This window comes from Perognathus longimembris, chromosome 17, assembly GCF_023159225.1.
Source record: "Perognathus longimembris pacificus isolate PPM17 chromosome 17, ASM2315922v1, whole genome shotgun sequence".
In the NCBI taxonomy this organism is placed as follows: domain Eukaryota; kingdom Metazoa; phylum Chordata; class Mammalia; order Rodentia; family Heteromyidae; genus Perognathus; species Perognathus longimembris.
Genome location: NC_063177.1, coordinates 39,683,977 through 39,705,812, shown reverse-complemented (window position 1 = coordinate 39,705,812; position 21,836 = coordinate 39,683,977). Strand labels below are relative to the sequence as shown.

The following is a 21,836-nucleotide window of genomic DNA, read 5'->3' as shown; positions in this document are numbered from 1 at the left end:
TAAGGGGAGGCCACCACCGGCCTGTGCACCCTAGATAAACCGGCACTGCCCCGTCCTAATCTGCTGGAGTAGCCCCCGGCTGCACCGAGGTCAATGGAATGGCAGTTTTCTGACTTTGGCGTCTTGGGACTATGCGTGCATAGGTGCATGGGCCCCGGGCCACCTACCAGCTCTGCCCTTCTTAGCCACAGCCAAGGCTTGGCCAGAGTGGCTGTTTTCACTGTGGGTTCTCCTTCCTCCCTCTTCTGTTTGCCAAAGTCTCCAATAAACCAAAGTCCACATCCGGTGTGCCCCCCCCCCCCTTGGCCTCAACTACATCACCCAGACCAGATGGGTGGAGGGAGGGGCTTCAGAATAGTTCAGGACTTCCATGGGGGAGCCATTAAGTGAGTTCACAGAGCAAGCAGTCTGTCCCCAAGCTGTGTTCCATCAGCACTCCTCCACACAGCCCACCCAGCACATGTGAAACCACAGGCTCACTGGAAACCCCCCCCCCAGGCCCAGAGGCTCTTCTTTGCAAAGGCCATAGGCTTCTTCTCCCCTTGGCTGGGTTTCACTCAGGTGGAACACTTCACAGCCCTCCCCAGCCCATTCCAGCAGTAACTTAGGCAGGCAGAGGGAATTGAGATTTTAATATCATAAATCAGTGTGGGCCGGCCTCTCACTGCCAGGCCCCTCCTGGGGCCTCCTGTTTTCATATTGCCTGGAAGGCTGCCTGCAGCCAGGGCTTCCCCCAACCCCTAGGAAGGATCCAGCACCAGCCTGAAAAAGGGAGGCAACAGCAGCTAAGGGGGCGGGAGGGGAGGAGACAGAAGCTTGTGCAGGCTCATGTGTGTATTATGTACTTACGTGTGAAGACACATGTAAAGTGTCAGGTTTACAGACTCTGCCTCAGGAACAGTCTACCATGGGATGGGAGAAGGGCAAGAAAAAGCACAGCCTTTCTCTGTGGCATCCTGGGCTCTCCCTATCCCAGGGACAGATACATGGGGCCATGAGTGAAACTTATTCCTAGGTCCCAGTCTTCAGGCCTGGAGCCCTTTGCGTGTGGTGGAGTCACAGATCCAGTCTGTAGGGACAAGAGGTCTGTCTCCTTTTGCAAACCCTAGAAAGGTGGGAAGTAAGTAGTAAGGGAGACAGGTCTTCACTAGAAGAACTTGACACCTCGGCCATCGCTGATGGTGATGATCTCAGCCTTATGCTCCTGCTGTAGGGCCTGCAGAGCTCGCAGTAAGGTCGCCTCATCCAGCCCATGGAACTCTGGATAGGAACAGATGGGTAGTCAGGGACACTGAGTTCCTTGGGGAACTGAGGGAAAGAGTCAAGATGGAAGCTGAAATGTTCCCCAGCCAGGGTATGTATGTGCCATCAACACTGCTGCAGTCACTACACATGGCTCCTGGGGACTCTTGGGGAGTCTGGGATGGAAGAAGGCCTGTGTCAATATGAAGTGAACTCTGGCTTATTTCCCCCTTCCTTGTTCTGCAGCCTTAGTCCCCATAGCTCACAGATGTCCTTCCCCTTTACTTCCATTAGTGTCTGGTGAATATCCCCATCTGCTTTGGAGATCACAAAGAAGGGGCCTTAAAACAAAACAAAACAAAACAGGAAAGAATGAAAAGGACACTGAACCTAACTGCACGTTTGTACAAATCAAGAGGACCTGTCCTAACACAAGGTATAGCCAGCACCACTAGCTAGGCTTAAGTCCAGTACCAGTATCTGTCCTTCCCTAATTGAAAAGGACAGGGCTAGGAGCCAAGGGCCAATATCTGGAGATATGGTAAGCTACTGCAGAGAGATGTGAAAGGCAGGCAGTAGGCAAGCCCTAACAGGCTTGCTCACCTCACCCCCTGTGGGAGCCCGGCTCAAGTCAGGGAGTTTGGCATTCTGGGGAAGCCTCCAGTTTTGCTCAGCCTGAGTGGTGGGCTGGGCCAGGCTGCAGCACTGAAGTCATGGGGGGATGGTAAAGTAGCAAGCAGAAGCCTGCCGAGAAGGGGGGAATAGCCAAGAGCTGTAAACTCTGCTGGGGTAACCAAGGCTTGACAAACACCTCATCACCTTGCCCCAGAGAAGACTAGAACTTTTGATGATCCTAGGGATCAGCATAAGGAGTCAGAGAGCAAAGAACTATGAAAGTGTTTACACTATGTGAAAATCAAAGCATATACAAATCCTTTCCTGGCCAGAACCCAAAATATTTAAATGGGCTGGGGGTATTGGCCCAATCTTTTCAGCTGACGCCCACAAATCTTGAGCCCTCTATAAGAAGAAAGGTGAGAGAGAAAGCCTGAGTCAGCAAGGAATAAGATTTCAGGATTAATCCCCTGTACTGGTTCCTCAACTGGCTTCTACAACACTAATTTTTAACTTTTTATGGGTCACACTGACCCTTGAAAATCTTGTAATGTGGACTCTACTCACACAAATGAAACTAGAGTATTTCTGCATGTGAATTTGGGTGGTTTATGGTATCTTTAGATATGGATTAAGAACTTATACTATGGAATTCAGAAGCAGAGAAATGGTTCGAATATCAATTAAACTAGAATTTGAGAGAATTATGACAAAATTGGAAGAAAAAAAAAGCATTACCCTCTTCCTCTGTGTCTTCCCCATTGGTTAGTTCATACAAGGTAAACACCGAGTTGTTCTGGCCACTCCTGGAAACCTATGGACACCAAAAATTAGGAAGGAGTAAGATCCAAGGATCTCCTGAAAGAACGTAAAACCCACCAGCATGACCATTTCCCCTCCCCCCGTACTGGGGTTTGAACTCAAGACCTTGTGTTTGTTTAGCTAGCACTCTAGTACTTGAGCCATGCCGCCAGCCTAGGTTTTTGTTGGTTATTTTAGAGATGGAGTCTCACAAAGTTTTCTTTCCAGACTGGCTTGAAACTAAGATATCTGGATCTCAGCTTCCTGAATAGTTAAGAATATAAGGTATGAGCCACTGGGTACCCTGTTCAACTCCACTTTTTTTTTTTTTTTTAAATCCAGGATGATACCTATTCCCAAACCAGGGCTCACTGTCACCTCTGCAGTGGCGCCAAACCCACAAACCCTACAGGTGCTATATTTATATGTGTACACACACATTTGGAACCTCTAAACCACAGTTCTTCACGTGTCTGAAGAGTGACCTCTCATTCTGGTTGTTTTCCTTTCAGGAATGGGTGGTATGTATTTGTTATATTTAGGTTGTTGATGCTTCCTCCCCCATCTGCTTTCCCTTGGGAATATTTGGGGATGGTGGTGGTTAGGAGTTAGGAGGCAAGAGTTCTGGCCCCACACCCACATTGGTTCAGAAAGTCACACTTATGTGGACAGACCTATAAAAGCACAATGGGGGAAGGGCACTAGGTTGTTTTTTGTTTTGTTTTTTTCAACTTCCCCACCCCCCTTCCTTCCCTCAATTTATCTCTTGTGGCCAGAGGCTCCAGCCAACAATAGCATTTAGAGTTCCCAGTACTGCATTCTCCAGACACAGCCTCATGCAGCCTCTTGGCCTCCTACAGGCAGAGAAAGGGAGGTTCTGTGCAACCAGAGAAATTGAGTAGCTCTATGACATTTACCTAGAAGGCCTACACTTCCTTCATCTGCCCCCTCCCCACTTTGTCAAGTCTGGATCTGGGAAAATCAGGTATCTGTTGGGCACAGATAAAATTCTCCTTTGCCATAGGTCATTGCTTAGTACTTAGCAGCAGGATGGCCTCACCCACTGATAAATGAGTTTCCCCCATTCTTCTGGCCTCCGCCACATGATCAGGAAGCTAGACTTGTTCTTATCCAACCACTCGAGGTTCCCTGAAAAACAGATACTCATGAAAGCATCATGCTCTAAAAATGGGACGAAGAGGCAAATACCAAGGTGGGACACAGTGGAAGAGATTTTTCAGATTGAGAGAGTCAATATTTATTTTACTATTTTCCCATCCTATTTATTAAATTCCTGTTTACTAAATACCTGAGGGTAATGCTGTTGTTTTTTTCCTTTCAATTTTGCCATAATTCTCTCTCAAATTCTAGTTTAATTGATATTCTAACAATTTCTTAGGTCACTTCAGGTTTAGGGTACAGTTAGGAGAGATTTCAATTTTTGTATACTAGTGGGAGGGGAGGGAGAAGACCAGAGAATTGCGCTGTGTACTGTACTGAAAGCTGTGGGCTTCAAGCCAGGGGAGAAGAAAAAGTGATTTAAGAGAAAATACTTATCCTATCCAATCCACAGACAATCCCAACTAAGAAGAAAAATAAAGAATCTGGGAAACAGAACCCACCTTTCTTCCTTAGTTCTTCTAATACAATCTGAATTGATTCCACAGGAAGCTTCCCTGGTTTAAGGTTAAGGGAATGGCTTACACATGAATTGCATTAGATAAAATTTCTGTCACTTGCGTGCTGAGAATAAGCTTCCCTTTCCTTTCCACATATATAAGCATGAAATTTCTGAAGAAGAGGGAGATTAAAATTTTCTGACTATTGTGGGGAGAAAGATTTTTTTTAAAAAGTTTCAGGGCTTGGAGTGTGGCTTAGTGGTAGAGTGCTTGCCTAGCATGCATGAAGCTCTGGGTTCGATTCCTCAGAACCACATACACACACACAAAAAAAAAGCCAGAAGTGGCTCAAGAGGTAGAGAGCTAGCCTTGAGCAAAAAGAAGCCAGGGACAGTGCTCAGGCTTTGAGTCCAAGCCCCAGGACTGGCAAAAAAAAAAAAAAAAAAAAAAAAAAAAAAGTTTCACTAGGCACCAGTAGCTCACATAATCCTATCTACTCAGGAGACTTAGATCTGAGAATCGTGGTTCAAAGCCAGCCTGGGCAGCACCCAGACCGAGTTCAAGCTCCAATACCAGCACAGGAAAAATAAAAAAGTAAGTTAGAAGATGTGGAACCTTGGCTGGGAATATGGCCTAGTGGTTCAATTCCCCAGCACCACATACAAGAAAATGGAGAGAAGTGGCACTGTGGCTCAAGTGGCAGAGTGCTAGCCCTGAGCAAAAAGCCAGGGACAGTGCCCAGGCTCTGAGTCCAAGGCCCAGGACTGGCAAAAAAAAAAAAAAAAAAAGTGGAACCTAAGTGTAAGCTTATAATCTCAGCTACAGTGGAAGTAGGAGAAATTCAAGTTCTAAACCAGTGGAGTTAAAGTTAGCAAGATCCTATCTCCAAAACAAGGGCAGGGGCCATGGCAAGTGTGAAAGACTAGGCATATATGTGTGTACACACACACAAACACTTCCAATAAGGAAAAAAGCTTTGCAAAATGAAAGGCATTACTATTCCCCTCATCCTCTGTTGTCTCACTGTCCTTCAGCCTTTCTCCACAGATATTTTAGGGGTGAATCAGACAACAAAAACAAATGACCCTTACTTCCTGGATGAAGTGAGATGGGTGGGGAAAATTATTAAAGGTAAATCTGAGTTTCACATGGGAAGGGCAGGAGTTGCAAACAGCCTTAAAAAAAAAAAAAAAAAAGCTAGGGCTGAAAAGCTTGGAACTTGGGTTTCAGAGCACTCTCTAACAGCCAAACACATACATCCATGTCTAGGACAAGGGGTTCTGGTACTGCATCTGGCGGGTAAACTGGATGTCAGCTACACATACTGGCTCTTTCCCAAGCCCGGCTTGGGTAGGAATCTGTCTGCTACGACGGGTAGGTAGCCTGGGCATGTGGGAAAGTGTGTGGGCTGTGAAAGAGCCGGAGGGAGGATACGCTGTAGCTTGACGTTGTTGAAGAGCGGGCTCTCCTGCGCTTCCATCACCGTCATGCTGGACTGTTTGTGCAGTCGGCAGAAGGACAGGACCAGCGAGCACCAGGCGGCCAGCTGCTTCTGCCGCGTGTCCACGTTCGGCTGTAACCTGCCAGGTGAAGGGAGCGGGGCGCAGAATTAGATGGCATGGGGAGACCAGAGGGCGCCCTCGCCCAGGGACGCGTCTGGGGGAGAAAGTGAGGGGCTGAGGATGGTGGCGGGCGGGTCCTTTCTCCCCCTCCCCAAGTGAAGCCTCAAAGCTGAGCCCCGGGGAGGAGAAGGGAGGCGCAGCGGGGCTTCTCGGGGTCTGAGCCTCACGTAAAGAAGGGCGGGAAGCGATACTGCCACGGCCACTCGAAACTCATCGCCATCGTAGTAGTCCAGGAAACCCGGAACCTCTGGACAAGGGACTTCCGGTCTCCGCTTCAGCACTTCCGGATAGAAAGCACAGCAGAAAGGTTCCGGAGTCCTCTCTCGGCAATTGTGTGGTCTGTCGGGGGTCGTCATTTTCACCAGCCTCCTACAACGATCCTAAAAATCTCTACTTTGTGGAGCAGAAAAGGCCTAGGCCAGGAAAGTCTTCTGGCTCAGACTCAGAAGAGGGAGCAGTGTAGATTGCTGTGGAATGCTAGTAGAACCCAGGTTTCCAGACACCAGGATGTGGTAGTTTCCACTGAACTAGGATTTAATTAATTAATCAATCGACTTTTAACTTTTATTTTTTTTTCCCTGGCAGTACTGAAGACTAAACTCAAGACCCCACACTTGCGGCTCTACCACGTGAGCCATGCCTCCAACCCCTTCTTTGCATTGTTTATTTTCAATGAAGGGTCTCCCTTTAAGCTCAGGCTTGGCCTAGGCTGCCATTCTCCTGCTTGTGCTTCCTCCTCAGGGTCTCTGGGGATGACAACAAGCCACTGCACCCAACCATTGTGCTTCCCCTGTAGGGGGGGGGGCGGATAACAGGCAAGCACAACCAAGCCCAGCCAATGAGATGGAATCTCCTGAAATTTTATGCCAAGATTGGCCTGGCACCAGTTTCCCCATCTTCTATGCATGATAGGCTTGAGCCACCACATTAACTCGGACTGGATTGTGCCACTTATCTTCTCATTTAAACTATCAGGATCTTATCTCCTTCACTCCTATGTCCCTTGACTCTACCATTTCTTAGGCTTTTGCAGCACCCAGGGGAGCACATTTTGAAGCTTGTATCACTAGAGACGGCTCTTCTCCCTCCAAACATCTGGAGCTACCATCCTGAAACAAGGTCTACAACTGTGGAAACATCTGTATCCAAAAATATGTATCAGCTGGGTGCCAGTGGCTCACACCTGTAATCCTTAGGAGGCTGAGATCTGAGGATCCCAGCTCAAAGCCAGCTAGGCCAAACAAATCCTAATGACTCTTATCTTCAGTTAACCAGCAAAAAAAAATTAGAAGTGGAGATGTGGCTCAAGTTTTAGAGCACCAGCCTTGAGTGAATAAGCTAAAGGACAATACACAGGCCTTAAGTTCAAGCCCCAGTACTGACACACACACACACACACACACACACACACACACACACACCAACACTATACACATATATATTCCCACACACAATATATGTATGTATACACACTGACACATACACATACCTATGAATCCCTAGCCTGCCACCTCTTTTTCCTATCCTTTAACCTTTCCCTCATTGAAGACCGTCCTTCATGGTGCAGTTTCTGGCACAGTGTAACTAAAAGCAGTTGCTGAATGAATGAACATTGACATGATTATTCAGAGATCACCATTACCTTTGTCTCTATGACATAATTTTATCCTTTCTGCCACTATTTCTCTGATCTTTCTCTCTGTGTCCATTTGCCCTTCTCATTCATTTGTTTTGTTTGTTTCTTGATACAGGGTCTTATTATGAAGCCCAGGCTGGCCTCAACTTTATGACCCTCCTGAGTACTGGGATTTTAGGCATGAGACACCACACAAGCTTCTCCTTCATTCTTTAAAGGTCTTTCTAAGGCGTCAAACTCAAACCTTCTTTTCAATGCATATTCTCTCTTAAGAGTTCATATTCCATTTCTGTGCAGGACTTCCAAACCTACCTTTCTAGATCCAATCTCTTTCCACCCTAGCTACCCACACCCATTGCTAAATCTTTGTGGGGCATAACCACTTGTTCTGTTTTCCCATTCTTTTGTACAAACCCTTTAGGCCAGTTCCTCCTCCCAATGACCCCTTTCTACTGCTGCCATCTTTGTCCTAGTAACTCAAGTTCAAAGCCTAATTCACCCATCTCCTCTCCTTTCCCTCTTTACATCCAAGTTTTCTTTTCCCCCTTATTGTTTTAAATCATATCCCGTATTTTATATTTATTTTCCTTTCACTTCTTCCTTGGTCCATGTCTTCATTTTCTCAGGTATGGATTGCTACAATAGCATCCTAATACATCCCCCTTTTTACTCTCTCCTTTAGAATGTACTCCATTAAAAGCTTTGTCATGTATCAATCCTATAATCACTTCCCACAAGTTGTATGGTTTTGAGATGAAGTGTCCTCCTAGAAGGGCCATGTGTTCAAGGCTAGTGGTGCAAATGATGGGTGATTGGATCACATGGGCATTGACTTCATTTAAGGGTTTATCCATTGATGGATTCATACTGAATGGTCACTATGGGCATGCCCTTGAAGGGTCTGTCTTGTCCACAGTCTCTCTTGAATTCACTCTGTTTTGAAATCATCATGAAGTTAAGTAGCTCTCTGTTTTGACACCATGCTTTCCCTACCATGATATTCTGCCTCTCCATGGCTCAGAAAACCAAGTGATCATAGACTGAGACTTCTGAGACTGTGAGCCAATGTAATATTTCATCAGGTGTTTTGTTATAAGCAATGGAACACCTAAAACATCAACTAGGAACTTGGTCCTCTGAGCTTTTTCCAGATCACATACACATAAGGTTGTTGGCTTCAATGGACACCAGGGGGCAGTGTGTAGCCAGGCTGCAGGCCACACCCCATTTAGGACAATGGGGAATAAAGACCAGAGACCTGGAGGTGGAGTGATGAATCTAGTACTCCAAGCACCCATTGTCTTTGGCCTGTGTCCTGAAGTTCTGAGGGACAGATTCCCATTGCTAGTCAGATACCCTTTTCCCAGACCTTGTGAGTATGTATACAGAGGCACAAAGAAGGGGCAGCTTCTCTTTTTTCTTGCAGCAGTCACAGCAGAAACTCCACCCTTGCCCCTCCTCCAACACCTCCCCAGTCACAATCCCCCAGCTGCTGTCCAGACCGGAAGGGAGTCTCTTCCTGCTTATTTCCCGGAGCTGGGTTTGGATAGGGGCAGGAAAGGCCCCTCCCTGGGAGGAAGGAGTATAAGGATGCAGTAGAGGTGGAGGTAGGTGAAATGAACCGAACAGTGAGGACATCTAGATTCTTCCAGCTCGGTCTTCCAGAGTTGAAAGTTTTAAGAAATGGCCTGGCCTATGGGAAGGACACAGGCCCCACTAGGAAGGGGCCATTGTACAAAAAGAATTTTTATTTTGAAGATTATAAAATATAATTATACCATGATCCTACCCGGCTTCCATTTCTACCAATCCAAGGAGCTGCAGCAGGGATGAGAGAAGGGTGGAGAAGAGACTTGGCTTGGGGGGAAGGCGTGTTGGCAAGGGGAGAAAGATCACCGTTGAGAAGCTTGTGCCACATTAGGCCTGGGCCTCACTGTCTTTACTCCTCCACACCACAAGAGTGACAAGGAAGGGGATGAGGCAGATGGGGGCTATGATCATGGCCAAGAGTACATCCTCAGGTGGATCGGAGAAGGTGGGCTGCATCAGGGAGCAGTTGGCAAAGTGGATCAGGTGAGTCTCAAAGATGATCCTCTCTGCCCAGGGATTGGGGAAGCCCAGGCCAAACTCCTCTGCGTTGTATTCTAAGCAAAACTGCAGGTCACTGTAAGGCCTGAGGACAGTAGAAGACTTGAGTGAGGGAGGGAATGGGTCTAGGGAGAGTAGTGTCCCATATTCACTCCAAGTTCATCCACAAGGAGTAGGCCCAACCCCCTGGCCTGGCCTGAGCCACCTTCCAGGACTGCCCCTACCTGCTGATTTTGCTCCAGTCACACCAATCCTTTTCAATGGAGTCCATTAGAGTCTTATAATGGTTCCAGCAATGTAAAGCATTTGTCTCATAACCTTCCACCATCTTCCCTGTGGGTACAGATTCTGCACAGTAATCACACCCCTGGCCCTCCTTCTAAACCCTCTGGCCCATGTACTTTCAAGGTGAAGCCCCTGACTTCAATTATGGGGACCCCTCCAGAAGTTTCCCTAACAAGACACTTGTGGGTAAGGAGAGCTTCCTGGATCTGGAATCCCTTAATGACTTCCATGTGCCCACAACCAAGTTTATGTATGGAAGAGCTCTTGAGGTTGTGGTTCTTCTTGCCCCCATGTGGGAAGGGCCAGCTCAAACCTGGCTAGGGGCTTTGTAGGATGAGGGGGGCGGGGAAGATCACAAAGAACCTCAAAAGAGAACAGGGAGTTTAGTGGGGGCACCAACTGGGGCTGGGTCTCCTTGTGGGAAAGAGGTCTTGCCTTTGAACTGGCTCTTCTCTTGCCTCCCACAAGAGAAGGTTGTGGTCACCCTCCCGTAGTGTGGGGGTACCTACCTTCCGACACTAAGCTGTCCAGGGTGGGTAAAGCCTGAGCCAGGGAGTCCTGAGGATTCAAGATAGCTGTGAAGAGAAATTAGGAGGGAAGGGTGGGGATGGTGGGAGTCTGGGCAGTGGGGCTTGCCTGAGAGGGTAGGAGCTGAGCCCTGGGAAGTTTGGGCTACCTTGGCAGAGGGAGAGAAACAATCCATCTCGGTGGGGGGAGGGCCCAGGAGTGAATTAGTGGCAAGAAAGGGGGTAGGGAGAGGGCTGGAACCAGCGGCTTCCCTCTCAATCCCAGCCCTCAACGCCCCCCCCCACTGCCCCCCCTGCTCTTCGCCCACCCCTGGCCTCCTAGGACTTCTCCCGGAGGCCCTGGCCCGTGCCCCAACTCATCCAAAGCGGGGAGCCACCAGCCTGCACTGACCCGGAGGTGGGGCCCGGAGCCGTCTGAAGGACAGCTCAGCCCGGCACGTCAGTCCGCACTCGCACCCGGACCGGTGCTGGCCTCCGCAGTCCAGCCTCCTCCCCCGCCGGGCCCCCCCCCCTCAACACCTCCCACCCGGGGCCCGGGGGGCGCCGTGCTCACCGCCCAGCAACAGCAGCGGCGGCCAGAGGAGGCAGCGCGCGGCCGGCCGCCCAGCGCGGGTCGCGGGCAGTCGGGGGCCGCTCGCAGCGCCCTGCCGAGCCCGGAGCGAGGCCATGGCGCGGCGGCGGAGTCGGCGGGGAGCGGCGCAGAGCTGAGCCGGGCCGGGGCGGGGGCGCCTATATCCCCGGCCCGAGCCGCAGGAAGCCGCGCCGCTTCCTCGGAGGGGCTGGGACGGCGGCGGCCACGTGGGGGGCGGGGGCGACGCCCCGGGCCGGCGGGCTGGAGGGGGAGTCGCCGCCGCGCCCCGCGCCTGGCGCCCGCGGCTCCCTCCGCCTCTGGCGGGGTGGGGGTGGGGGGCGGTGGTGGGCGGGGCGGGGGGGGGGCGGTGGGAGCGTTGGTCCGTGCTCGGATCCAGTTCATCCCGTGTGGCTGGACAGCTCCCCTAAGGAACCCCCAGAACCCAGATCCATCTTCTGGGGCCCGATCGTGTTGGCGCCCTGGACTGTTTCTCAGCGTCGGCTTCCCGATTCTAATCGCCCACTTCCTCTTGGGTTGGGAGGGTCGGGGCGCGCTGCACCCCTGACCTGGAGATGGGGCGGGAGGGGGACACCCCAGTGGCCTCTCGCCATCGTAAGGGTACCTTAAGGCGGGGGGTTGGGCTGGCCTGAGCCGTGGGGGGGAAGGGGCGCCTGGAGCTGGGCCCGCGACTCAGAGTTCCTGGTCTCAGGGACCACCCTCTGATGTCAGCCCGGCTGCCAAAACCGGGGGGGAAGGGGGAGCCAGCACCGTGGAGGCTGGAGGAAAGAAAGTCTGGAGAATGGGTTAGAGGGGTAAGGGAAACCTAAATACCCTTCCTTAATGCCCTCCTTCAAAGGCACATCCTGGGTCCCAGACCCACAAATCGGATGGGGAGGGTGGGGGGATGGGATGGGGCAAAAGTAAGACTATATTCCCAGGAGGAAGGTTGCCACACTCGTCAGGACTAAGGTTGCTTAGAAGGAAGGGAGGGATTTAGAACAGTGTGCCACTTCGTGTGTGTGTGTGTGTGTGTGTGTGTACACGTGTGTACTGGGGCTTGAACTCAGGTCCTGGGTGCTGTCCTTTAACTTTTTTGCTCAAAGCTGGTGCTCTATCACCTGAGCCACAGCTCTATTTCCAGCTTTTTTTTTTTTTTTTTTTGCCAGTCCTGGGGCTTGAGCTCAGAGCCTGGACACTGTCCTGAGCTTCTTTTTGCTCAAGGCTAGCACTCTACCACAGTGAGCCACAGCACCACTTCCGGCTTTTTCTGTGTATGTGGTGCTGAGGAATTGAACCCAGGGCTTCATGTGTGCTAGGCAAGCACTCTAGCACTAGGCCACATTCCCAGCCCTATTTCCAGCTTTTTGCTGATTAATTGGAAATAAAGAGTCTTACAGACTTCTCTTGCCCAGTCTGGCTGGCTGGTTTGGAACCTTGATACTCAGATCTCAGCCTCTTGAGTAGCTAGGATTACAGGCATCAGCCACTAGCACCAAGCTTGTTATAATTGTCAAAATAATCATTATTGCTAGGGATGCAACCCAGGCATATGGGGATTTTCTCTATATTCCCAATCCCTAGGAAGAACATGTCATTATCACTATTTTACAGAGGAGGAAGCTAAAGCTCCCTAGGAAGAGCCAAAATTTTGAATTCAGAAGCTCTGGGTCCTAATTTTATCCCCCTCTCTCCCCCCCCATCTCTACAACTTGGAAAGACACCTTTGCCTTATGGGCTTCTCATGTAAAAATGGTTTGCTTTTTTCTTCTGTTCCTGAGGGACTTATCTAAGATCACTTAGATGAGGAGCTTCAAAGCTAAGCCTGTACCCCCAGGGACCTGCCTTCTTCCACAGCCCAGCTGCTTCAGTGCCCTGGGCCAATGCTTCATTAGCCTGAAGAACCCAGGAGCTGGTTTGGCCATGACGTTCAAACTCCAGACACAGCTGTCAGCACCAAACTTTCCTAATTACTCCCAGACACTGACCCTTGGACTCAGCTGCTGCTGTTGTCCCAGTTTACTGATTCCTGTCCCCCACAAATTATTTTTCATGATCACTCTTAAAGTTGTCATCTCAGAATCTCAGGCTCTTGAGTGTTGGCCACAGACAGCCTGTGGTCCTTGCGTGGCTGGACTCAAGAGACTGCTTTAGCAAGGCATTAAATGGGGAAAGGAGATGGCCCCTTAGTAGGAGTCCCCAAAGACCTCCTGATAAGATCATTCCTTCAATGGTGCAGAAGAGCCAGGTAGTCTTGGAGCCTCTTTAGGCTAGAAGCCACATCTTTCACTTCCCTTCAACCTAGGACTGCCTTTTTCAAACAGGAAACATAGTCATACATAGTTCTTGGGTAATAAGATGGGAGGAATAGGGAAGGAACAATGGAAGCCAAATAAAGCTATTTTTACTAATGGGGTCAGAAACATAGGAGCCCATTGTGAGTTAGGACTGGGGCAGGGATCAAGATTAAATGAGGTAGTGTGGGATAATGAATAACAAGGCTAGACAAGGTAGTGTCAAGGGCTCCTGCCTGTAATCCTAGCTACTTTGGAGGTGAAGATCTGTGAATCACAGTTTTTTGTTTTTGTTTTGTCAGTTATGGAGCTTGAATTCAAGGCCTGGGCACTGTCCTTGAGCCTCTGTGTTCAGAGCTAGTGCTCTACCACTTTAGCCACAGCACCAATTCCAGTTTTTGAGTGGTTAATTGGAGTCTCACAGGGACTTTTCTGCCCAGGATGGCCTTGAACCATGATCCTCAGATCTCAGCCTCCTGAGTAGCTAGGATTATAGGCGAGAGCCACTGGCACCCGGCTTGTCCTAGAAATCTTGATCCTCCTACCTTAACCTCCCTTCCAAGTGCTAATATTACAGGCATATAACATTATGCCTGGCTACTCAGTGACTTGCTATTTTTCCAGTGCTTAGATAATACCCAGAACTTTGAAATAAGCATCTTGTGAAGACCTACATTCCCAGTCCTACTCAATGACTGGCCTTGTGTGTGAATGTACACATGTTCATGTGTGCGCACGCCTGTGTGCTAGTCCTGGAGCTTGAACTCAGGACCTGGACACGGTCCCTGACCTTTTATTTGCTCAAGGCTAGGACTCTACCATTTGAAACACGCTCCAACTTCCAGCTTCTTGGTGATTAATTGAAAATAAGGGTGTCATGGACTTTCCTGCCTGGGTAGGTTTTGAACTTTGATCCTTAGATCTCAGACTCCTGAGTAGTTAGGATTATAGGTGTGAGCCACTGGTGCCTGACTTTCAATGAATTTTTGATACATAGTAAGTCTTGGTTTCTTTCCATAATAGTGTATCAATATACTTCTTTCCTTTTAATTGTGGCATAATAGATGCAAAGTTATGCCCTGTCTCCCATAAGGGAGTAGAGTTTAAGTCTTTAAGGTTTTCATACATTCTCTTATTCCTCTGGTTGCTTCCTACACCCCATGCCCCAGTGCTTGCAAAGAGAGTGGTCTGGTTCTGGTCCAGTTGGATATTGTCCTGAGATTGCTTGTGTGTCTGTCCTAATGTAGATTAATTCCTGATGAGCAGAGAGCTTCTTGCCATGTATGTTTCCTTTCTTGTGGCAGACCCAGGGCCATCCTGCCTGAAGCAAGGGAAGAAGTGACTCAGCCCTTTGAAGAAGGGCCATTTCTACTTCTCAACCTCCCCCTACACACTCACAAATCCAGAACAACATGGAAGGGAGTAAAAAGCACTGGGATCTCCTTTTATATAGAGCATCCTGCAGTCTAGTTCACAAATGCTGGCCTCTTCCCAGCTCTATCTGAAAATAAAAAGCAGAGTAAAAGAGAAGATGTGGGGGAGAGTAAAAGTCAGTAAAGCCCCCAAGTTCTGGCCAAGCAGGGGTTGATCCTTCCAAACCAGAGGTGGGAGGGTGGGGGTGGAGTGAGACTTCTTCAGAGGGAAGGAAAGGAGCCGGGAGGACAAAGGAACTGTTAGCATTTCCCTAGCCTCAGGTCCTCAGGTCCTCCCACTAGCCCCCAGATCCACCCATACCTAATGAGCCTCTCCTACTCACTACCTACCTACTTCCCCTTTACCCCCAGAGAGAGAAGCTGCCACCTGGATAAGGTGCAGACACCATGTAGCTCCCTCTCCCGTGGGAATTATGGCCCCACTAATAAACCTCCTTATGAACATTCTTCTCCTACCTGTGATTATCTCCGCATGGCCCTCTGGGATGGCCAAGACCTATGCTTTCATTGGTGCTGAAACCTGGGATAGGTTCCCTGGTGGATTTGCTCCCCCATTTCTGGGGGGGGGCCAAGCTGCCCCCAGGACCTATTCTGCTGTCCTAAGCCCACCCAGAGGACCACAGAGGTAACTTCTGACCGAGCGCTCTACTTCCATCCACCACGACAATCTGCAAATCCGCCCTCACACCCAGGGTAAGTGATCATCTAAACGAGGGCTCGGATCCGATTTTCCGATTTACCGTAGGGCCACAGGGCCGTGGCTTCAGGGCCACACTAAAAATCTTGGCGCCAAGTTCCGAGCCCCACTCCAAATGACCGTAGCATAGGGCCACAGGGCCGCAGAGCCATGGCTTCAGGGCCACACTCTGCGCTCAGTCCGAGACACAGTGATTGGGGTGACGATCCCATTGCATTGCTGATTGTTTCCTACATTTCAGCTGACCAGAGTAATACCGGGGACGCTTGGTATTTAACGCCTCAGCTCCGCTAATCACTTACCATGGGAGGGGCACATTCATCCACCACAACAGACTTGAAACTCCAACCAGGGTGAGTGACCATTAGCTGGAGGCTTGGATCCGATTTTCCATAAGGCCACTGGGCCACCATAAATCTTGGCTCCAAGTTCCAAGCCCCACTCCCAGGGAAGGCCACTGGGCCGCCGACCTTAAGCCACTTGGCTAGGTCAAGGGAATCAGCAATTATGGGTGTTTGGAGTCAACTGATCTCTAGTTCAGCTCTGCTGGTCACTCATCAAGTGGGAAACAGTCTAAAGCTGCTCAAGTTTGAGCCCAATCTTATAAATTTGGAATATTTTACAGGATTTACATAACTTCTATGAGCGCTCGGGCAGATGGAGTTCTCTCTCTCTCTCTCTCTCTCTCTCTCTCTCTCTCTCTTTTTCTGCCTCTCTGCCTGTGATGGGCTGGTACTAGACAATAGAATTGATTTCAGCAAGCGCCATCTTGGTTCCATCAAGGTTCCAAAAACTTTTGGGGGTAGAAGCCCACCCATCCCCCAGGTAATGGGCATGCCAAATTCCTGGAGGCTGGGCAGGGACGTGAAGACTCAAACTCCATGTAACCCTGCCCTGCACCCTGAACTCTGTAACTGTGGCCTTGCAATTCAAATGCTGGAAGGTGAAGGTGTCTTGCTGTGAGCCTGCTAAGGCTCTGACCAGCTCCGCTGCCATTACGCCGTGCCATGTGTCTGTGTTCTGTTCGTGTTCTATCTCCCATCTCCTGGACCTTCTCTGGTTGTAGCATCCCACTTCAGCTCCCCATTGGAGCTGAACTGGTTTCTCAAAACGTGGCTTCTCCATTTCCTCGCCAGATAATCTGTGAAAATTTTTGTTTGCTGGAAAAGTTTTTTGTTTTCTAACTGACCACATGGTTCTAAAATATGGGCAAAATAATATAATTTTGCCACTGGAATTCCAGAAAACTTACATGGCCAATTAAAAAAAAAATGTAGGGGCTGGGGATATAGCCTAGTGGCAAGAGTGCCTGCCTCGGATACACGAGGCCCTAGGTTCGATTCCCCAGCACCACATATACAGAAAACGGCCAGAAGTGGCGCTGTGGCTCAAGTGGCAGAGTGCTAGCCTTGAGCGGGAAGAAGCCAGGGACAGTGCTTAGGCCCTGAGTCCAAGGCCCAGGACTGGCCAAAAAAAAAAAAAAAAAAATCTAAGCACGCCCCAAAGCTTGTGCATAACTGTCTTTATGTCTGTCTGTCTGTCTGTCTGTTGGTAAAACATGTAAAAACTGGCATCATGATTTCAAAATTACTTGCTTTTGACTACTATTTTAACTTACTTTTAAGTCTTGTGTTAAACTGATCTTTGCAGCCTGTGGGTGGGGTCACAGTGAACAGTCAGGAGGCAATCCTGACTCTTATCACCAGACTCCAAGCCAAAAGAAAAAAACCCAAGTTTTAAACCCAAACTGATCATGTTTGGGTGCAAGCAAATGTGTCTAAGAAAAACTTCAAAAAGTTCTAATATACAGCATGTGGTACAAGTACAATGATGTAAAACAAGTGTGTTATTCTTTATGTCCATCTATGCTAAAAGTCAAGTGTACATCTGATCCTGATTTTGCTTCTCCATTTTTCTCTCCTGTGCTCTCATAAACTCTTTAAGATCAAGGACCAGAGTCATTTTGGAACGAGTGTGCAAATGTGGCTGCTAACCTAGATTTTCCTGACCCAGGATTAATATTTTGCTTTATAGGATGCAGGTCGACATGTGTGCTAGCTGTGTGGACTGTGGCAGTCGGTGGCTACAGGAAGCTGCCTCCACAGTCTGCTCCCAAACTGCCTGGTTTCACTACTCGTGATTCCTTATTCTCTCTCTCTTGCATGGAAAACTGCTCAGGGAATCTAGGAGTCCTGTGAAGATTTGACGGGCCCAGAGTGCTCCTGCCCTGGCTCTGACCCCTCCCCCCCCCTCACCCCCCCCCCCCCCCCGCAAGATTAGAGTTGGGCCTATAGCAGGCCTATCATGACAGTTGTAACCAAGACTTACTCCAAGTTTAAAAGCATCAGAGTTGTGTTTGGTGGCCACAGGGTTGCCTTGAGGTAGCTTTGGTGTCTTCCCCCTCTATGTCTCAGAAACTGTCATGGCTGCTGCAGAGAGCAGACTTGGTTAGCCTTTGTTCTGTGTGGATTTTGTGACTAGGAAAGTTGTCACCCTGCTTAAACCAGTAGGGCACCAGCCTACAAAAGCCAGAGTACTCAGAGTAAGCAACCAGGGAATACGGGGGGATTTCAAATGTCTTTAAGAAGTCTGTGTAGAAATTTGCAGGCAACCCAGCAGAAGGTGTGACAATCTATCCAGGGGACTCTGAGAGATGCCACTACAGCCTTGCCCAGATCCCACCCATCTCTCCTGCCTGCCTCCATCACACACGACTAACAAGGCCTGCTGATTCAGGATGGAAGACACAGCCACTCGGATCCGCTAAAGCTGAAACTTGCCCTTTCAAAATTAATCAGAGCCGGGAGATCAAGAGGAATAGTTGTTTACCCACCTAATGTCCATACCTGTCCATTTTCCATCTGGACAGAAACTTGCATTCTTGCCTTTTTTACTTGCTATTTGTATATATTAGCCTCTGACTGGTTACTCCCAACCAGTCCACTATCCCTAAACACTTCCTTTCTGTCCCCAGTCCAGTTATTCCTCCTTCCTGGCAATGGGCCACAATTGGGTTTATGTTCCAAATGGAACTTTACTGGCTTGTGCCCAGGGTGTGTTCTCCCATGTCATTCATGTTAACTGTCATGTGAACTTGTCAGCCCTTTGCCTGACCTTTTCAAAAGCCTCTTTTAGCAGAATTACATCCCTCACCAAGGATGCCATCTGGGAACTTGCAGTTCAAGGCCATCCTCTTACTACATTGCTCTGCCGAGCGTAGATCTGGATCCTGATGACCCCAGCCCCAGTGACTCCTTGATGTGCTCAAGCTGCAGGAGGTAGCCAGAGGAGACCATGACACCCATTGGCCCTGATAACCATTCTCGTGGAAATGATGAGGACTTTTACCAACCAAAATGGATGGTACCAGGCCAAATGATAAATCAGGGACCCTTGACTACTTTTCCCCTTTACAGGAGAAAGTAGCTCCAGAAGAAATAACCTCCACCCATACTTCCAGCCTGGTACCCCTCCTCTGTTATTAATAAACAACAAATGGGGGAATGTTAACATTTCCCTAGCCTCAGGTCCTCAGCTCCTCCCACTAGCCCCCAGATCCACCCATACCTAATGAGCCACTCCTACTCACTACCTACCTACTTCCCTTTTACCCCCAGAGAGAGAAGCTGCCACCTGGATAAGGTGCAGACACCATGTAGCTCCCTCTCCCATGGGAACTATGGCCCCACTAATAAACCTCCTTATGAACCTTCTTCTCCTGCCTGTGATTATCTCTGCATGGTCCTCTGGGATGGCCGAGACCTATGCTTTCAGGAACTACAGCCCTGGCTAAGGGAGGGAAGATGAATGAGTAGGAACTCAACTCTTTATCACTCTCCCAAGCGTCCTCATATCTAGAATGATGCCATCCCTGGATGGAGGAGCCTGACTACCTCTCAGAGGAAGGCATCATTATTGGAGAAGATCGAATCAAGTTATGAGTTTCAAATGAAACAATTTATATGAAGCATTGCGTATCCCTCCCCACCCTCCCATGTTATGTAACATCAAGCAGGCTCTGGGATGGTACAGAAGTGATCCTGGGTATGGTTGCACAGGATAGCCCTGAGACTGGAAATCTGCATCTGGCATTGAATCTTTTTTGTTTGTTTGTTTGTTTTCCCTTGGTTGTGGGGCTTGTACACTGGGCCTGGGCACTGTCCCTGAGCTATTCAGCTCAAGGCTAGCACTCTACCAATTGAGTTGCAGCGCCACTTCTGGTTTTCTGGTGTTTTATTGGAGATAAGAGTCTCACAGACTTTACTGCCCAGGCTGGCTTTGAACCACGATCCTCAGATCTCAGCCTTCTGAGTAGCTAGTATTACAGGCTTGAGCCACTGGTGCCCAGCTTGGCATTGGATCTTGACAGAAGCTCTGAGCCACTGTGTTCTCAGTGCTGCTGAACATGATCATTGGCTGATGGGGGCTTAGTAGTAGCTACCATTTACAGAGTGCTTATTAGGGTTGCTTATATGTTCTTTGACACAGGGGCTGAAATCTTTGCACACATTCTTTTGCGTGTGTGTGTGTGTGTGTGTGTGTGTGTGTGTGTGTGTGTGCCTTGCTAGGGATTGACCCCAAGATCTGACACATGCTGAGCACTCTTCCATCAATCTTCACAGCAAATCTCCTTTCACACCTTCTGTTTATGTTTGTGTGCTGGTACTAGGACTTGAACTCAGGGTCTGGGAGCTGTCCTTTATCTTTCAGGCAAGGCTGACACTCTACCATTTGAGCCATACCTCCACTTCTGACTTTTTGCTGGTTAATTGGAAACAAGAGTCTCATGGACTTCCCTGCCTGAGCTGACTTTGAATTGTAATCCTGGGAACTATGCCTTCTGAGTAGCTAGGATTACAAGACAACAGCACCTGGCAATTGCAGAAATTCTTTTGTTTTTAGTCATGAGGCTTGAACTCAGGGCCTGGGCACTATCCCTGAGCTGTTTTATTCAAGGCTAGCACTCTACCATTTTGAGCCACAGTGCTGCTTCTGGTTTTCTGGTGGTTCATTGGAGATAAGAATCTCACAGACTTTCCTACTCTGGTTGGCTTCAAGTGTAATCCTCAGATCTCAGCCTCCTGTGTAGCTAGTATTACAGGCATGAGCCACTGGCACTGGGCCGCAGACATTCTTAAAACAGCATAACATAAAGCAGCAGCATAACGTCAGAATTATCCTCTTCATGGGTGAAATGGGGAAATAAGCAGAATCTAAAGTTCCAGAGGAGCCCCAGCACTAGAAAATAAATAAATATATACATACATACATATATACATACTAACGTTCTGGAGACTTATAGCCAAGTCACTATTTGAATTCAACAGAACTCAATACCAATGTTTATGTCTTAAGCATTGTGACTTGTCACCTACCTCCCTCACATTCAAGTTCAGAGTATTAACTACTAGCTTGATCTTTTTTTTTTTTTTTTTAGCAGGTGCTGGGGATTGGACCCAGGGCTTCAGGTATGCTAGGCATGTGTCCTACCACTGAGCTTCACTCAAGCTTCCCCTTAACAGGTCTTGAGAGAAAGAGAGGATAGTTTCTCCCAGGGCCAGATGGTCTCTCTCTCTCTCTCTCTCTCTCTCTCTCTCTTTCTTTCTTTCTTCTTCTTCTTTTTTTTTTGGGGCCAGTCCTGGGCCTTGGACTCAGGGCCTGAGCACTGTCCCTGGCTTCTTTTTGCTCAAGGCTAGCACTCTGCCACTTGAGCCACAGCGCCGCTTCTGGCCGTTTTCTGTATATGTGGTACTGGGGAATTGAACCCAGGGCCTCATGTATATGAGGCAAGCACTCTTGCCACTAGGCCATATCCCCAGCCCTCTCTCTCTCTTTTTTTTTCTCTCTCTCTCTCTCATTTTGCCAGTCCTGGGGCTTGAACTCAGGGCCTGAGCACTGTCCCTGGCTTCTTTTTGCTCAAGGCTAGCATTCTACCACTTGAGCCACAGTGCCATGTCTGGCTTTTTCTATATATGTGGTGTTGAGGAATTGAACCCAGGGCTTCATTATATGAGGCAAGCACTCTACCACTAGGCCATATTCCCAGTCCAAGATGGACTTCTCCAGATATGAGGAGATCCCCAGATGTGTGTACAAACCTCTTCCCCAGTTCTTTCCTGACAAAACTGGATCATGACATCACAGGGTAGAGGCTGTTTTTCTAAAAAGAACCCAGGCCAGATTTACAAGAATGACATTCAGACAGTGTGATTGAAAAGGATCATAGCCAAATGACCATAGCATACGCCCAGCAGTGCTTAGAACATAGCTATTCCCTCAGCACCTGGGGCTGACTCATGGCTGCTGTCAGGACCCAGTGCCAGATGCAAGGATTCTGTTTGCTTCCCCTTATTTCTCAGGGCTATCCTGTGTAATCATCCCCAGGATCTCTTTTACGCCATTCCAGTAC

At 48.9% G+C, this 21,836-nt stretch overlaps 2 protein-coding genes across 2 annotated transcripts; both read right to left on the bottom strand.

The window, feature by feature from the left end:
* Positions 1-613: 613 nt before the first annotated feature.
* Positions 614-6,228, bottom strand: Vps25 (vacuolar protein sorting 25 homolog). Its single transcript, XM_048367060.1, has 6 exons — positions 6,067-6,228; positions 5,712-5,857; positions 4,281-4,334; positions 3,719-3,807; positions 2,596-2,671; positions 614-1,260 (listed from the first exon to the last, which is right to left on the bottom strand). Exons 1-6 carry the CDS (start codon positions 6,117-6,119, stop codon positions 1,148-1,150), a joined length of 531 nt encoding a protein of 176 aa, XP_048223017.1. The 5' UTR covers positions 6,120-6,228; the 3' UTR covers positions 614-1,147.
* A 3,035-nt stretch (positions 6,229-9,263) lies between these two features.
* Ramp2 (receptor activity modifying protein 2) lies at positions 9,264-11,148 on the bottom strand. The gene is made up of 4 exons (XM_048366559.1): positions 10,989-11,148; positions 10,418-10,483; positions 9,848-9,956; positions 9,264-9,708 (listed from the first exon to the last, which is right to left on the bottom strand). Exons 1-4 carry the CDS (start codon positions 11,101-11,103, stop codon positions 9,453-9,455), a joined length of 546 nt encoding a protein of 181 aa, XP_048222516.1. The 5' UTR covers positions 11,104-11,148; the 3' UTR covers positions 9,264-9,452.
* Positions 11,149-21,836: the final 10,688 nt, after the last annotated feature.

What these genes read in the sequence shown, in the direction of transcription:
- Vps25 (XM_048367060.1), bottom strand. Translation starts at nt 6,119, where the DNA reads ATGGCGATGAGTTTCGAGTGGCCGTGGCAGTATCGCTTCCCGCCCTTC. An exon ending in CGCTTCCCGCCCTTCTTTAC is followed by an intron (nt 5,858 to 6,066) that starts GTGAGGCTCAGA and finishes TTCACCTGGCAG; the next exon opens with GTTACAGCCGAACGTGGACA. An exon ending in CAACAACGTCAAGCTACAGC is followed by an intron (nt 4,335 to 5,711) that starts GTATCCTCCCTC and finishes ACCTTAAACCAG; the next exon opens with GGAAGCTTCCTGTGGAATCA.
- Ramp2 (XM_048366559.1), bottom strand. Translation starts at nt 11,103, where the DNA reads ATGGCCTCGCTCCGGGCTCGGCAGGGCGCTGCGAGCGGCCCCCGACTG. An exon ending in GCCGCTGCTGTTGCTGGGCG is followed by an intron (nt 10,484 to 10,988) that starts GTGAGCACGGCG and finishes TTCTCTTCACAG; the next exon opens with CTATCTTGAATCCTCAGGAC. An exon ending in GACTGGAGCAAAATCAGCAG is followed by an intron (nt 9,709 to 9,847) that starts GTAGGGGCAGTC and finishes TACTGTCCTCAG; the next exon opens with GCCTTACAGTGACCTGCAGT.